At 37.4% G+C, this 16,718-nt stretch overlaps 1 protein-coding gene across 2 annotated transcripts in view; it reads right to left on the reverse strand.

The window, feature by feature from the left end:
- Nucleotides 1–263: 263 nt before the first annotated feature.
- The window catches only part of LOC114660657 (V-type proton ATPase catalytic subunit A-like), a 45,465-nt gene continuing 29,010 nt past the window's right edge, over nucleotides 264–16,718 (reverse strand). For both annotated transcript variants that reach the window (XM_051933987.1, XM_051933988.1), the window contains exons 9-15: nucleotides 11,681–11,803; nucleotides 11,362–11,476; nucleotides 4,217–4,280; nucleotides 3,709–3,912; nucleotides 2,373–2,467; nucleotides 971–1,142; nucleotides 264–677 (exon numbers count right to left, since the gene is read on the reverse strand). In XM_051933987.1, coding sequence (XP_051789947.1) covers nucleotides 585–677; nucleotides 971–1,142; nucleotides 2,373–2,467; nucleotides 3,709–3,912; nucleotides 4,217–4,280; nucleotides 11,362–11,476; nucleotides 11,681–11,803 — 866 coding nt within the window. In that variant the 3' untranslated portion in view covers nucleotides 264–584. The remainder of the gene's footprint in view (nucleotides 678–970; nucleotides 1,143–2,372; nucleotides 2,468–3,708; nucleotides 3,913–4,216; nucleotides 4,281–11,361; nucleotides 11,477–11,680; nucleotides 11,804–16,718) is intronic.

The following is a 16,718-nucleotide window of genomic DNA, read 5'->3' on the forward strand; positions in this document are numbered from 1 at the left end:
GAAAGCCCAAACAAAGTTGGTGAGGGCACAAAGTGCACTAAATGGCTTTCCACACTGAGGTGAAGACTAGGGCTATGCCACAAGTTTCACTATTTTGACTGAATGCTTTTCATGTTACAAAAATATTTCTAATATAGTGATTTTTTGGGATAAATTGCAAACTCCTGCTTTTTTTTACAAACTAATACTCCTTTGCAAGTCTTTAAATAAAATAACATTATTTTTCAGGCACAATCTTAATAAAATGTACTGGAGATGAAATGTTAAATGAGTCAAAATAATTTATTTACACAATCATATGTAAGTTCCCTTTAATTGCATATTCTTGCTGTACTATGGCCGTATAAAGGTCTTTGAGATTAATATTTAAAAAAAATGGCAAAGTCAAAATTATCAAAATAAGCTTGCAAAACAAACTTTTAAGGTGTAAACGTGACCATTGAATAATAAAGAACTACAATGATTGGAGGTTACAGTTGGCTGGCTAACAGAATTTGCATTGTGCCTGATGAAGGTGACCATTGTGTTCACTGGTAACTTGACCTGTATTCGCCGATACAAGGCTAAGACATGGCCAATTTGGCTTAGTATTCCAAATTCCGGAATGCATTCTGCATTTCTTCATACAGTGCAGCATAGTCTGCCTTGATCTTCGCCTCACCATCTTTTATTGGGTCCTGTGAAAGAATGGCATGTTAACAATCAGTAATACAATTAACAGAAAGTAGATGCAGCTAGGAGTCATAACTAAACTGTGCTTGGGTCTTTGCAGTTCATTTTGTCCCCCAACTTCATCAGCATTTTTTCCTTGATTTTTCTTCATTTATTTAGGCCTTTCCTCCATTAAAAATGGCCTTTTCCTTTTCACACTGACATTTACTGTATATCCTGCCACCACTTCCATTTGCCTCTCTTGTCCTCCAGTTTCATCTTTCATTCCCAGCCTTCAACATCACTTGCATCTATTTACCTTAAACTTCATGGAGCTTAGCTTGTACAGAATATCACCCATTGTCTCTCGGATGAGAGCCCAAGTGACCTTGACTTCTGAATGTGATGTCGACTCCACTGCATGCCGTGCCATGTCATTAAAGCCTACTATATTCTGCAGCATTCCAACAGTTTTGTAGAAGGGGCAAAACCTGGAAGAGGAGAATAGGGGAATGGGCTATTATAGCATAACTGTGAGAGTTAACTGGTATATAATACCCCTTATGAATACAAACTGGAAGCAGTTACACTGAGGTAACATTATCATGTAGTCTACATCAAGAGCCCTGGGAGACTAGTGTGTATGTTTATCATATTGTGCCTCCATTTAGGGCATGTACAACTGCAAAACTGAAAACTAGTATGAGTTAGAGGGTCAGTGCATCCTTCATGGTGAAAAGTGCCAGGCAATCGCTTGGTCATTATTTGGGCAGATGCCAAGTTTGAGAAGCATGTTACTATGATAAAAGATAAACAGTTGGGTGCTATTTAGGTTTGTGTCACAAAGATGATACATTAATCCTAACAAATTTCAAGTAATACATGTGACTGTACCGTATTTAGGGATTAATATAAAACCAGAGCTGCTATAGGTTTATTGAAAACATGCACAAATGAAAAGGCCAATGGAAGTTGAGACTTGTTTATCATTCAATGATGTGCTATATTCAAAGAGGAATAAAAGTAATTCAGCTGCACATCATTAATACTCTTTGATATGTATAAACATTGCTTATTTATTTTTTAATTTTCCAAATCCACTTAGTCTAGGTCTGTTTTACGGAAAGCCAATCAAGATGGTCTTTTTTTTCTCAAAGCATACTAATTTATCACAATTAAAAACATATTTTTTTACAACAAATTCACAATATAAATATTTTACAGCTGAGACCTATATGCCATTGATATAGATATCTTTCCTGTTTTACTGGAATAAAGGAAGCACAATTTAAGCAATTCTTGTATCAGTTTATTGGACAGGCAGGTTCTGTCAAGAACTTCTAAGTGAGGACTGAAGCACATAACAAAATACAAGATGGTTCTGGAAGCAGTCTGAGGAGCCTGCTCACCTGAACACTGGGTAAGATGGAGCAATCACCTTGACATAACTGAGCTATTTTTTCCGAGTTATGACACTTGAATTGTTGAAATGCCTAATTTGAAGGTCTGGTATTACCTTGTTGCATGTTCTATGACACAAATTGTTATAATAAAATACTAATAAAGTCACCTGTTATTCTTCTAGTTTATTTTTATTTCTGCTTTTACCAAGTTTATTGTATATGTAAGTGATGTAAAAAGATAAAGAAAAACTGATGGCCTGGCCCTTTCTTGGTGAACCAGAAAGATATTACTAGACATAAAACCTGCCACCAGGATACCTGTCATATAGTGTATATCCATTTTGTTGTAAGAAGTCATCCTTTATAAGTTTGGCCACCTCCAGGGTTATCTTATCTGCTTCTGCCAGTGAAGCCTGCATAAATAAATTTGCAAAGTGAAAAGATTAGTTAGATTTTCTCACCTAAAAGTGTAATGGGATGGAGGAAAGGGTTTGTGCCAAATGAGTGGTGAGACAAACATTGTATTTTCCATTTTACAGAAAATGGCAAAGACTAACGAACTCTGAAGTCAACCAAAATATACACTTTCTAATGATTCATTAACCATGGAAGTATCAGCAGAATATGGTGGCATATACACAGGTTTAAATGGAAGCATGTTAGACAGAGAGCTGGTGGTTCCTCTTGTCACTCGCACCTCATTATCAACTGATGGCTGGTTAAGAAAACACACAACAGTTTAAATATAAACATGTCTGTTTAAAACTAAAACAGGCAAGTATGGATTCTGAATCGTAACAAATGAGTTAACTGAAACTAAGCCAAAAACATATTGCTTTAGTAGTAAATAAATGGATTCTAATTAAACATTTGGTTACAGAAAACACCTGCAGCCACTGTAGACCTCCAGAACCCCTGATCTAAAGTAACTGCATTTTGTTTTTCTGATCAGTCCTTGTCCTTTCAATGCACAGAATTAACATTAAGCACAAAAATCACTGACAATATTTCATACAATCCAAAACTGGACTGATTTATTATGACAATCTAGTTCATTGTACTGTTTTGTTTCATAAGTAAAGCAAAGTTGCCTGACTGGTGAGACTTTGCAGGATGCCTTCAACACTCACTTAAGCAGTGGATTGCACCCAGGTAGGCTGTCAGGGTACAGGAGACAAAGAGCTGCACACAGTAGAGGAATTAGCTGCATCCCAAAGTGTGGCAAAAACTTTACATTGGCGTCCATAATGCAACTTTCTTCAGCCTATGTGGTTTTTAAAGATATTGGCAATGCTTCATTTTCATTCTTAGCAACTTAGCCTATTTGAATACTAGTTCTTGTCAAAAGTGTGTGTAAATACTCCACAGAAAATATGTTAATTAGAAGTGCAAAGTAACCACAAAGAGAGAGCTAGTGTTTGACTCCTTCAAAAATCTAAGGTTTTGAAGTGAAAAAATATAATATAGATTATAAAAATATGCTGACATACAATTTGTAACATTAACAGGTCAAACACACACCTGATTTCTAAAGTTTATGCATTGATTTATTTAATTTTCTATTATGCTCACCAAGACCAAATATCAGAGGCACACTCCCTTCATGAATTTCATTAAAATGAACCATGTTTTTCAGATTTATTTGCAAACACACCTTGCCAACAAGCTGCACAATCTCTGCTAGGTCTTCTTCCTCCTGCAGGATTTCTTTAGCCCGGGTCCGAAGTGGTGGGAACTCTGGGTGATGCTGATCGTAGTAATCATCTAGAGCTCGAGTGTACTTACTGTAGCTAATAAGCCAGTTGAGAGATGGGAAATGCTTACGCTGGGCCAATTTTTTATCAAGTCCCCAAAATACCTGAGAAGGTATGAAAAGAAGAAACGAGAAGAAAAGTTGAATGTAACCATTGGAAAGAGAGAATCAGCTCTGTTATTCTGCAAGGCTGGGTAATGTTGCTGTTGATAACATACACTATTGAATGCTGTATTCTTTAAAATCTTTGCATATGCATAAGTTAAATTAATATTTCATATTTATGTGACATTTTTTATTAATATTTTCATAAGTCCACAACGAATTTGGAGATGTAAATCACAGTCAGACCATTTCTAGTTTGGCACTAATGCATTAAAGGCAACGAAAGGAGCCAAAGAAAGGTTACCTGCACTATCCCCAAAGTAGCTGATGTGACAGGGTCTGAAAAGTCTCCTCCAGGTGGAGACACCCTAAAAAAATTGTAAAAACATATAAATACTTTAAATATTAGTTCACTACTGGTAAATGGGGTGACAGAACAAATCAATTTAGGAAAGCTGCAGCAACATGTTGCCCAGTGTCTTCAGCATTTTGACTCAAACAACAAGTACACCCCATGGATAACATTGATTTTTTCAAAATATATGAATAGACAAACAGTATATCATCATGCAAACACTGTCTGAAGATAAAGGAGGTATAAACGAATAAAAACACATAGAAAATTTGCCTATTCAATCAGTTATTCAAAAAAAATATCAATGGATGAAATGATCTACTGGGGAAAATTTAAGTAGCCCCTTGGCCTCATAAGCTGATTTTGCCCCATTTAGCAGAAATTACTTAGATAATACTTAGATATTTTGCATAACTGCCCACCATTCTCTGACATGGACCTGGTGAAATTTTTGACCACTCCTTGATGCCATATTCCTTCAGCTACAAAGTGTTTGCGGGTTTTCTTGCATACACTGCCTGTTTCAAATCCCCCCAACATTTCAATAGGATTCACATTCGGGCTTTGACTAGGGCAGTTCATAACTGTCAGTTTCTTCTTTTTGAGCAATGCCTTGGTGGATTAGGTACTGTGATTTGGATTGTTATCATGTTGAAAGGCCCATTACCATTTCAGCTTCAGCTTCCAGACAGAAGGTCTCACATTCTCCTCATGGGTGCCAGCTCATCACTAATACTGTGCCACCGTGTCCCCATGTTTAATACATGCTTTAATTCTTATCATTATGAAAATGATATTGAGTATACAACTTAATATTTAAATAGTTCAGAAAGCTGTAATATCAGAATGTAATGTATTCTGTGTTCTGTCGGTGGAAGAGAAAGCCCATTTAAGAAGCATGTAGTGATTCACACACATAAAGAAAATAGAAAAACACATAGACTACAAAGCATTTAATGTGCTACTTTAGCTACGATGGGATCTGAGAAACTAGTAAATTAAATGATTTTGAGATTAAGTTTATGACGTTCTACTTTAAAGACAAAATAAACTATGTGATTAAAGTGGAAATTTCAAGATTAAAGTTGACATTTGGGCATTTTTTTCAACTGTGTCCCTATTTTGTTTTTCTTTTCTCTGTACCCTAATGTGCTTCCATATGACACTCAGACAGTGGACTACGACTCGCCTTTTCACGGCGACTTTTATATCTGACCACTTCTTATTTATTTCGGGCACTTCGCGACTTTCTGAATTTGAACTTTCGAGTTTCTCCATCACTCTGTTATTCAATCAACTTCCTTTTGTTGTTTATATCACTGCTTAAACCAACAAATAGTACATTTACCCTTGCCTTTACTTGGTATTTGCTGAAGTTCTTCTTTTTCCTCTGTGCTTTTGCCATTGTCTTTTCACAGAAAGTAAAACATAAGGGACTATTTATATTAATTTGCATATTCAAAGAGGCATAATTCTGGGAGGAGTCTGGGTGGGGCAGCAGGCGCATGCACGACCGTTACTTTTCACGCTGACTGGGATTTATGTAGCAGAAGAACGTGGAAGTTGACGTATGCTCAGATTTATGCATCTGGATTTTTTTGTTTGTATACACATTTCCATTTTTGTCCGTACGCCATGTTTTAGTGTGAATTCTGCCCTCAGAGTTATGCATCAGGCCCCTGGTCTGTGTCTTCAATGGCAAACTGCAGTCTTGCTCTAATGTTCTTTTTGGACAGCAAAAGCTTTTTTACTGGCACACCTCATATGCAAATCAAATGTGTGCAATCTCTCTGTACACTTTGTCACCAACTTTTTCAAAAGTTACCTTCAGATCCTGCAATGGAATTTTGGTGTTCTTGGATACTTCTTTTAGTTTAAAATGATCAGCTCTTAGACTAAATTTGCTGGGCTGGCCAGTCCTGGACAAATTAGCAGTCATTTGAAATCTGCGCCACTTGTAGATGATTTTCATTACAGTAGAATGATTGATTCCAGATAATTTTGTGGTCTTTTTAAATCCCTTGCCAGACTCATAGACATCCACAACCTTCCTTCTGAGGGCTTTACAGAACTCTTTTGATCTTGATATGGTGACACCACAAATGTTAATAGCAAAGAGAACACAAGATCCCGATATCTGTGGTTTAAATGAGACATATTCCTGTCTAAATGAGACAGATACCTGTATAATCACTAAGAAGGTTTGAATCATTGGTGTCTAATCTGAAACACCTGATTCTAATTTTATATATTTGAAGTGGAGATAAATCAGTCAGTCATTTTTTTAACATGCTTACTCTTGAACAGGGTTGCGGGGTGCTGCTGGAGCCTATCCCAGCTAGCATAGGGTGCAAGGCTACCACAGGTGGAAATAAATATAATGGTATAATTTTTTTCACATGAAAAAGCTTTATTTTCGTTCATTTAGATTATGAGAATGAATATACCATTTCAATATTATCAAGTATATCACCTTTTTTATTTTGTTTGCATGAAGATCTAATGTTTTCCTGCTCAAATATGCTGAAAAAGTCAATAACTTCCATAAGGTGTACTTACTTTTTCACATGACTGTAATAAAAAGGTTAAGAACTACTGCTACCTGTTTTCAGAGACAGTTGATAGTAGTCTTCAGGAAACATTAAAGGCAAAAAGGAGTTCATACATAAGATCAAAAATACACACAATAAATCAAACCATAAAAGGACATCAAAGTGCCCAATTTATCAGTGAACTGTGTCACACATGTGTGCATGGGAGGCAGTCTAAGAGCTTAACTTGGAGTAAGATGCAGAGCCAGGGGTTGATGAATGGTACTAATGCCTTTTCTTCTTCTTCCACAGAACACCAGAAGGAAAACTTAACTAAGACTCTGCCTACTTCTGCTACTATAGCACACCCTCTTGCAAACCTCACTGAGATCCCACCCCTTCCTGCCCTTCACCTATTAAACCCAAGCCTTCCCTCTCCTAGTCCCGAGGCTTTGGAAAACATCTTGTATCACCCCAGTCCCAAAGGTATCACGTCCTAGTGAGCTGAACGACTTCCGGCCTGTCGCTCTGACGTCACATGTGATGAAGACCATGGAGCGGCTGCTGCATCAACCCCTTTGGCCACAGGTACGCCATGCCCTCAACCCTCTGCAGTTCGCATACCAGGAGAAGGTGGGAGCGGAGGATGCCATCATCTATATGCTACACCGATCATTCTCCCACTTGGACAGAGGCAGTGGTGCTGTAAGAATTATGTTTCTAGACTTCTCTAGCGCCTTCAACACCATCCAACCTCTGCTCCTTAGGGACAAGCTGACAGAGATGGGAGTAGATTCATACCTAGTGGCATGGACCGTGGACTGTCTTACAAACAGACCTCAGTATGTGCGTCTTGGGAACTGCAGGTCTGACGTTGTGGTCAGAAACACAGGAGCGCCGCAGGGGACTGTACTTTCTCCGGTCCTGTTCAGCCTATATACATCGGACTTCCAATACAACTCGGAGTCCTGCCACGTGCAAAAGTTCGCTGACGACACTGCTATTGTGGGCTGCATCAGGAGTGGGCAGGAGGAGGAGTATAGAAACCTCATCAAGGACTTTGTTAAATGGTGCAACTCAAACCACCTACACCTGAACACCAGCAAAACCAAGGAGCTGGTAGTGGATTTTAGGAGGCCCAGGCCCCTCTTGGACCCCGTGATCATCAGAGGTGACTGTTGCAGAGGGTACAGACCTATAAATACCTGGGAGTGCAGCTGGATGATCAATTGGACTAGACTGCCAATACTGATTCTCTGTGCAAGAGAGGACAGAGCCGGCTATACTTCCTTAGAAGACTGGCGTCCTTCAACATCTGCAATAAGATCTATCTATCTATCTATCTATCTATCTATCTATCTATCTATCTATCTATCTATCTATCTATCTATCTATCTATCTATCTATCTATCTATCTATCTATCTATCTATCTATCTATCTATCTATCTATCTATCTATCTATCTATCTATCTATCTATCTATCCTAGTCAGTCCTATCATGACTCAGTCATTTATGAATACTCTGTATATTGTCGGTGGTGCTTATAATATATGGGGTGGATTCCCCAAATCTTCATAATTGTTTTCTTCTCTGTTTTGTTCACAACTGTTACATGGAGGTACAGCCGTATAAAGAGTAAAATGGCTAAAAAGTTTGAAAAGTCAGCTATTTAGTGTTTTTTATCTTTTTCAGAAATATATTTTTTTCAATGTATACGGAAAATGATTACTATTTCCAAATAAATACAAAAATCTCCTTGAGCCACAACAAATATCTTTGTAATTTTTGTGATTTGTATCATACTTTTTGTGGCCTGTGCCTAATGTGACCATTAGCAAGGCTCTTGTTATTGAAACTTTCATCTGTTGTTTAGCAATAGGACTTGTAGTATCTGACACTTGCTTGTTAATTACAGGTAACATTTCAAGTAACCTTTATCCACTCTCCACCACTTGTTCATAGAGTTACATTCCACTCTCTGATTCCAGCAGATCATTTACTGTATGTTCTTTAAATTCTCATAGTCCTGACTTCAGCTTTGTTCCTCCACTTTTCTTTACCTAGCCCTTGTATTTTTGCTTGATTCATATTATTAAGTCTTACTCCCTGTGTGACCAAAGTTGCCTCTCTCTTGGTACCATTCAAAAAATCCTACATTACTCAAAGTTATCTTTGTCCACATAAGTTTATTTTCCAATGTACCATCTTAGTGGTTCAGTAATTTAGGCCCCACTGTGTCTGCAGGTTTTCATTCCAACCAACTTCAACATTTAATTGGACTCCTATATTAATTAAACAAGCTTCATTTAACTGTTTTTGTATCAGTCCTGAAATTGCAAAACCAGGCTTGCTAATTTGTTGGAGTAAAATGAGAATAAATTGTTTTTTTTTATCTTGATCTTAACATTTTCATCATCATCTTCATCATTGTGGTTGTCATTCGTCTTTCCTGGTGTTCTGGTTATTTAATCAATTAATCCATTTGCTACTCCCTTGTGCCCTATGCTTGCTGTGATAGGCTCCAACCCCTGTTACCCTGCTCAGATTTAAACGGGTCTAGTAAATGGTATGGTACATAATTTTTTGTTAAACATACTAGTGGATGTGACAGTGAAGTAGCTGGAGCCTTTCTGCTTTCAGAATCAGTTGTCCTGTCTCTACTCCACTCCTTGTTAACTGTCATAATTAGAACAACATTTAAGAGAGAAAATCTGCAGAAAAAGGGTATCTTAATAAGCAAATGACAAAAAAGAGTCAAGCATTTAAAGATATAGCAAAACTACAAATATTTCTGTACTTCTTATGAATCTCACATTTCTGGTCTTTCCTGAACACAAAAGAAAAGAAGAATAAAAATAAAAAAGACTGACTAATTGAAAAACAAGAGTAATTAGAGGTAAAATAACCTGAAGCCACAGTGAATCCAAAGACTGAACTTGAGAATTGCTGTACTACTGTAATGCTCAACAGACAGTATGCTTGAGTGTAATTAAAGAGAACAGTTTGGCCCAACATAAGTTCAGGCTATTCTGAACGGATCCTTAGAAGGCAAAAGAAATGTAGGTAAAGTTATTTTTTAGGTACTTCTGGATCAGAGTTAATTGTTGTGATAGAAGTCCACAATTTATGTCCAAAAACAGTGAAACCATATATGAATGAATGTGAATAATATCCAGTAAATGCTTCAAAAGTTACTACAGTTGACCTTGATGTAAGTGTGACTGTTTTGTGAGGTTTTTGTATATGAGATATTTAAGATGTAGGAAACTCCTCAATCGTGGTTAAACTAGGAGTAGTCTTTCTGAGAAGGTGTTGTTGTAGGAACACCTACAGAATTTGTAACTAGTGTGCATCCAACAGTTTAGCTAGGAGGAATTACATAATGGGGTGTTCCTGGTTTACTACTGTATGCATGTATTCATCTGCTATTTTGCATCCTTTTCTTACTGTATGTTTAGCAAATAACATTATTCAGAAGTCACCCTTGAAGGAAGAAACATTGCCATGGTTCTCTTACTCTTAGCCTTGAACCTGCCAACTAACCACAGTGCTGTAGCTTAGCAGTAAAATATACTTCCTTAACGTCTCCATGATCAATCTTAGTGCCCTGTCTTAGTCCCTGGACACAGAATATTCTTTTGTTTTCTGACTTTAGCTTTGCTTTTCAAGTCTGTGTTGCCTAGCTGTCGTGTTCATTTTTGCTCACATGTATGCCAGCGCCTACACAATCAGTCCTTGCCATTTACATATTACCTGATGGTATTTTTAATTCAAGTGATGCTGTTCGAAATTTGCATTTTGACAGCATTTTTCTGGATATAGCAATGTAATGTCATAGACCAGTGAAGTCAGCATATTACAAAAATGCAAGCATTTGTCAGATTTTGCAAATTGGTTCTCATACCGAGCTTAAATAATGGCTGGGTACAATAAAAAGACAAATCAACATAATAGATGTGTGTACCCATCATACTTAACACTGACATAGCTTTATTCTTTTCTTTTCTAAACCTCATGTTTTCCAATACACATTCACAGGGAGGCATATCCTTTATATTCAACACTGGAAACTTTACTTGTCTGAATATGTATCAAAAAGAGGTTATAATCGTTCAACATTTACTGTAAACTTCACTCAATGAAATGTGTTCAAATGGTAATGAGATTTATTTTGACCAGATGCATGTTTCCTGTCTTGAACTGAATGCTCGAGTAGAATTGACAGTTTATTCTTGTCTTTTTACATGTTGTGTGAAAGTCTTTCTTGAAAATGCTGCATCAGCTAGAAGCAGACAAGTGAAAGAAAAAAAATGTATTTTTCAATCCTAGCACTGGATAATAGGCATTGATACCTGCAAAGTATTTCATCCAATCAAAAATATTAGTAAATTTAAAAGTCTCTCCATATCTTCAAATTATATCATCTTCCAGTACAACGTGATGTTTTGCCCATTAATCATATTGTCACTTTCTGCTGGATATACTTTGTATTGTAACTGGGTACAGTTTGGAAAAACATTGAATTTACTATGAAGAAAAAGAATTATGTTCAGCTACTTACGCTCCAACAATGCTGACACTACCTTCTCGGTCGGGTGACCCCAAACATCTTACTCTTCCAGAACGTTCATAGAAGGATGCCAGTCGGGCCCCAAGATAAGCTGGATAACCACTATCTAAAAGGATGTTGAAACAGAGAAGAGGTGAGACTAAAGTCCCAAGCATCTAAGGTTTCAATGAAAAATGAGAACAAATGTTAGGCCGATGAATTTAAGCAGGCTTGACAATGACAGAAACTGTGTCTGATAAAGTAGTTTTCAGTGCAGAGATGGGTTTAAAGTTTGCCAAGCAGAAAAACAAACAACAAAAACATACGGTACCTGCTGGCATTTCTGCCAGTCTTCCAGAAATCTCCCTAAGTGCCTCTGCCCAACGGGAAGTTGAATCGGCCATCATTGACACGTTGTAGCCCATGTCCCGGAAATACTCTGACAGAGTGATGCCTACATGGTACAAAGGTGGGAAGAACATACAACACATTTTCACAAGTGGAAGAGGAGCAGCATTTCAACTAGATCCATTTCTGATCCGTTAGATAAAGTCAATGGAAATGCTTAATTCTGAGAAGAGCACCAATCATCAACTGGCTGCAAGACAGATGTCAGTGTTGTAACTGAGAAAACCATTTTATTATCTTCCATTTTATTTTGATTATAATTGCCATAATAAGTTGTTCCTTCCATTCTAATTCAACAAGATTACTACAAACTCCAATGGGGTGCTTAATATTTTTAATATAATCAGTACCTCTTCATTTCAAGGTATTGTCCCTGATTCAAAGAGGAAGCAAATCCTTGCTTAAACAATTAAATCTAGATGGTAATGTTCTTGAACAGCAAAGGTTTCATACCATTTTCTTTTTTCTCATATCTTAGAAAAAAACTATAGTTATTACAATTTAAGAATTACATAAATATTCCATGTTTGTTAAAAAATATACTTTCTTTTTACCCTTATCATAACATAGAAACAACTATGTTATATTTTACTGGACTTTTGATTTTTTCATACAAGAGGGGAAGATAAATGACTTGTTGGTCAATTAACAGTCATGACATTTTCTGGTCCATGAACAGAAAAGTAATTTATGATTAGTTGGGTGGTCACTCTTAAAAACCTCCAGTTCGCAAAGGTAGATATGGTGTAATTTTGAGAATTGTAATTTTGGACTACACCACACTAGCAGGTTTCAGCAGTGTAGTCAAAATGTTTGGCCAAATGGGTTATTTTCCCATCAAAGTAGTGACTAATTTGAGTAAGCTTCTATTTTTGCATTGTTTTACAGAGCTGTGTGCTTTTTTTGTGGGATGAATCGTCAGTGATAATAATCGGTTTCAAATGCAGTAGTTTGCATAAGGGACTTGCACTTTTGCTGGTAAAATTTTTAAAGCTCTGGTCCCAGCTAAATTGTCATTCGGACCAAGTACAGCCGTGCCTCATACTTCAAACTTAATTAGTTTCAGGAGGCCATCTGAACTCTAAATTGTTTGAAATCTGAATCAATTTTCGCCATTAGAAATAATGGAAATTGAATTACTCCATTCCCAGACCCTAAACAATACCCATTTCAATATACTTAAACCACAAATAAATATAATTTAAGGTAAAAATAACACAACTAAATGCCCTAAATAATAAATTAAATCTTGAAAACAATAAATAAAATATGTAAATACTATATAATAAAATGAAAGTTGCATTTACTGTACCTTAGTGAATAGTGGTGATATCCTGTGTGGATGCCATGATTAATAGATAGGGGTTATATATATAACCATACACACCAAAAACAAAGCAAAAAAAGCACTGAAAACACATGAGCGTAACATAAGAGAAGGCTTTCACAGTGAGAGCGAGAGATGACTTGGGCGCACAATAGATGAGCAATCTGTTGCTGCATTTTTTCAATGTGTGCAGTTTGGACATAGAAGCATCATTCGAACTCCAGATCAAATTTCTCTCGAATTTAGAGTTCAAACTATGGAACGTTCTAAGTTAGAATTCTCTGAAGTACAAGGCACTACTAATACTATATTCTTAAACACAGTCCTAGCTATGAAAGGAATCAAAAGTATTACTTAAGTCTATACATTTAATGAGATTTTTTTCAAATATAACTGCAGTAACATATTCAGAAGATGCAATCTCTCTCAATATAAAAGAAAATCCTGGAATAGAAAGCAAATGCAAGGCTACGATACGTGATCCTCTCGGAAGACAATTTAAAGACCTGCGAGACCAAAGACACTTGCCATGGTGCAAGACACGCCCTACTTACAAGATAAGACCACGGGCAGAAAAAAAAATCAGTAGTGTAAAGGCAGTCACGCAGCACACACAGCTCCATGGCTCTCAGTGCATATAAAGTGTATAAGGTCAATACAGTAGAAATGAAATGAATAGGGTAGAAATGAAATGTCGATGACTAAACGAAGACGAAAGAAAAGTGCGGAGAAAGTGATAATCAGCCCAGAACAAGTGGAATTGAAAACAAAGCACATCCAATAGGGCTCAGAATTAAAAGATTAGAACTTCATAAACGGGAGCAGTGTTATATATCCTGCAAGAAAGCGATTTAACTACGCCCGGGCTGGAAATAATGGACAATTATTGTTTTTACAACGTCACGCGAGATAAGTCAGTGAGCCATCATTTAAAACAAGTCCACAGACCTCTAACTAAGCAGTTGTTAAACCTTTAAAGTAAAAAGTGCAACTAATGAAACTGAAACAATTCCAACGAAAAAAAAACTTTTAGAATTGTATATCCGATTAACCAAACAGCGGCACGGTGGTGCAGTGGGTAGCGCTGCTGCCTCGCAGTTAGGAGACCTGGGTTCACTTTCCTGGTCCTCCCTGCGTGGAGTGTGCATGTTCTCCCCGTGTCTGCATGGCTTTCCTCAAAATGCTTCTTCTCACAGTCCAAAAACATGCAGGTTGGGTGGATTGACGATTCTAAATTGTCCCTAGTGTGTGCTTGGTGTGTGTGCAAGCCCTGCGATTGGCTAGTGCCCTGCCCCGGGTTTGTTTCCTGCATTGCTCACTGTGTTGGCTGGGATTGGCACCAGTAGACCCCAGTGAGCCTGTAGTTAGGATATAGCAGGTTGGATGATGGATGGATGGATTAAGCAAAGACAGGGGTTGGCAAGCGAAGCGAGCAGGGGGCAGAGCCCCCTAGTCTCATATATATTTGAATGTTACATCCATCCATCCAATCATTTTCCAACCCGCTGAATCCGAACACAGGGTCATGGGGGTCTGCTGGAGCCAATCCCAGCCAACACAGGGCACAAGGCAGGAACCAATCCCGGGCAGGGTGCCAACCCACCGCAGTGAATGTTACAGTATTACTTATATACTGTAAATGCAATGTGAGCAAAAAATGAAGAGCAGAGGTAATTACAAATCTAGAAGCAAGAATAAAACACATAGTTGTAGCCTACCGCTTGTGTCTCCATCACCACCATGTTTGTGGAGATAATATCATTGGTGGTAAACTATTTTCACGCAATTTTAAATCTGCATCTTCTGGCACTCATATTTTCTATTTAAACAAAATTAAAAGAGGACAAAACTATGATAGTATGTATAAATAATAAGAACATTCATCCTTCACACTGTCTCTCCCTGTAATCACCCATAGAAAAGATTCTCTCCACTACCATTTGCACAAAGAAGATCTTGATGGGATCCACTCCCATACACAGCAGTTCATTGTCGAAATGCTTATGAGATAAAGGGGATTATCAGAGAAGGACTTGAACAGAAAATTTCACTATATGCAGATTATATAGTACTATGGCAGGATCTAATTAATAACATTTTAGAATAAGCATTTAAATTGAGGAAGCAGATTCTCTTCCCCTTTTTATTCTATTTATTTACTTACTTATCTTTACTACTATTAAAGTTTCACTATGTTGTCCTAGCTCTCTTTCTCATGGGTGGGGGTCGACTTGACTTGAACCTAGTGTTGTAAAAATTGGACTTGCTTGTATGGAATGTTGTTTGATTTTAATAAATTCAATAAAATGTTAAAAAAATAAATAAATATGGCTGCTCCATTGTTAAACGATGTGCCATAGTGAGATTTCTTTGGGCAGAGGGAGTGAAATTTGTTGAAATAAACTAATGGATGCTGGATCAGTACAGAAGTGAAAAAAGCATGACTAAACGAAAAGTTTATGAATGGATAGAAAGGTTTAAAGTGGGAAGAGCAATTCTAACTAACGAAGCTGGTCAGTTTGACCATCAAAATCGCACACACAAGCCCTCATTTACATGCTGAATACTTTTGTCAGAGAAAACTAACGGATTATGATGTCCGGTGGTGCTGCACATTTGAAAGGTCAGCTATAGATCTGCGCATGCCATTGTGTATGATGACTTGGGGTAATGCGAAGTTTGTGCAAGATAGGTAACCAAAGAGCTTACTGATCTGGGGGCGCTGCACAGGGTCCTTCAGTAAGCTAGCTACGCCACTGTGCAACAGTGTGTCGCGGTATGTGAACCAATTAAAAAGATATGAGTGTTTTGGAGCAGATTTTCACTGGAAATGAGACAAGCATGAGACAAAGCATATAGTGGAAACACCTGCCTTCTCCAGTAAAGAAGACATTCAAATGATGGCCTTCCACCAAGAAAATCATGATGGCCTTCTTTTAGGACATCAAGGGTCCTATTCTGGCATATTTTTAATAACACAGGTAATCAGTAACCAGTGCAACATACTGTGCTATGCTTAGAGAGAAACTGAAACCTGCAATTTGCAGCAAAAGAAGAGGAATGCTAAAATAGACAGTCTTGCTGCTCCATGACAACCCACATTTCAATGCAGCAGCCACAATGGTCAAGGAAAAGCAATAGCTGCTGTTTGAATGTTTTCCACATCCCTCTTACAGCCCTGATCTAACACCATGGGACTATCACATCTTTGGTCAACTTTAAAAGGCTCTATGTGATTGCAGGTTCACCTCTGATAATGAAGCTAAGAAAGTGGTGCAGACATGGATTTGGGAGCAGCCAAAAAGCTTCTTCTGCCAAGAATGAGGAAGTTAGTGGAATGATACAAGAAGTGCATCGACTACATGTAGAAGTGATATAACTGTTATGTCCATATGCTCACAGTACTAGTATTAAAGGGTAAGTTGCTTTTACTTTTTGATTCTCCCTTTTATTAAGCAAAGTTCTCTTTTGTGTTTCTGGAGTTTTGTGGGAAATTATCTATTTCCCTGTTGATGTACTCACTGAGAATGTAACAAATATTTGTCTACCTATTTGCCTATGAATATATTATTTTATGCTTCTGATAGAAATACACTATTAATAGGTTAGTCATATGACAATTAGGTGTACCCAA

The sequence above is a fragment of the Erpetoichthys calabaricus genome, chromosome 11 (assembly GCF_900747795.2).
Source record: "Erpetoichthys calabaricus chromosome 11, fErpCal1.3, whole genome shotgun sequence".
Classification (NCBI taxonomy): Eukaryota; Metazoa; Chordata; class Cladistia; order Polypteriformes; family Polypteridae; genus Erpetoichthys; species Erpetoichthys calabaricus.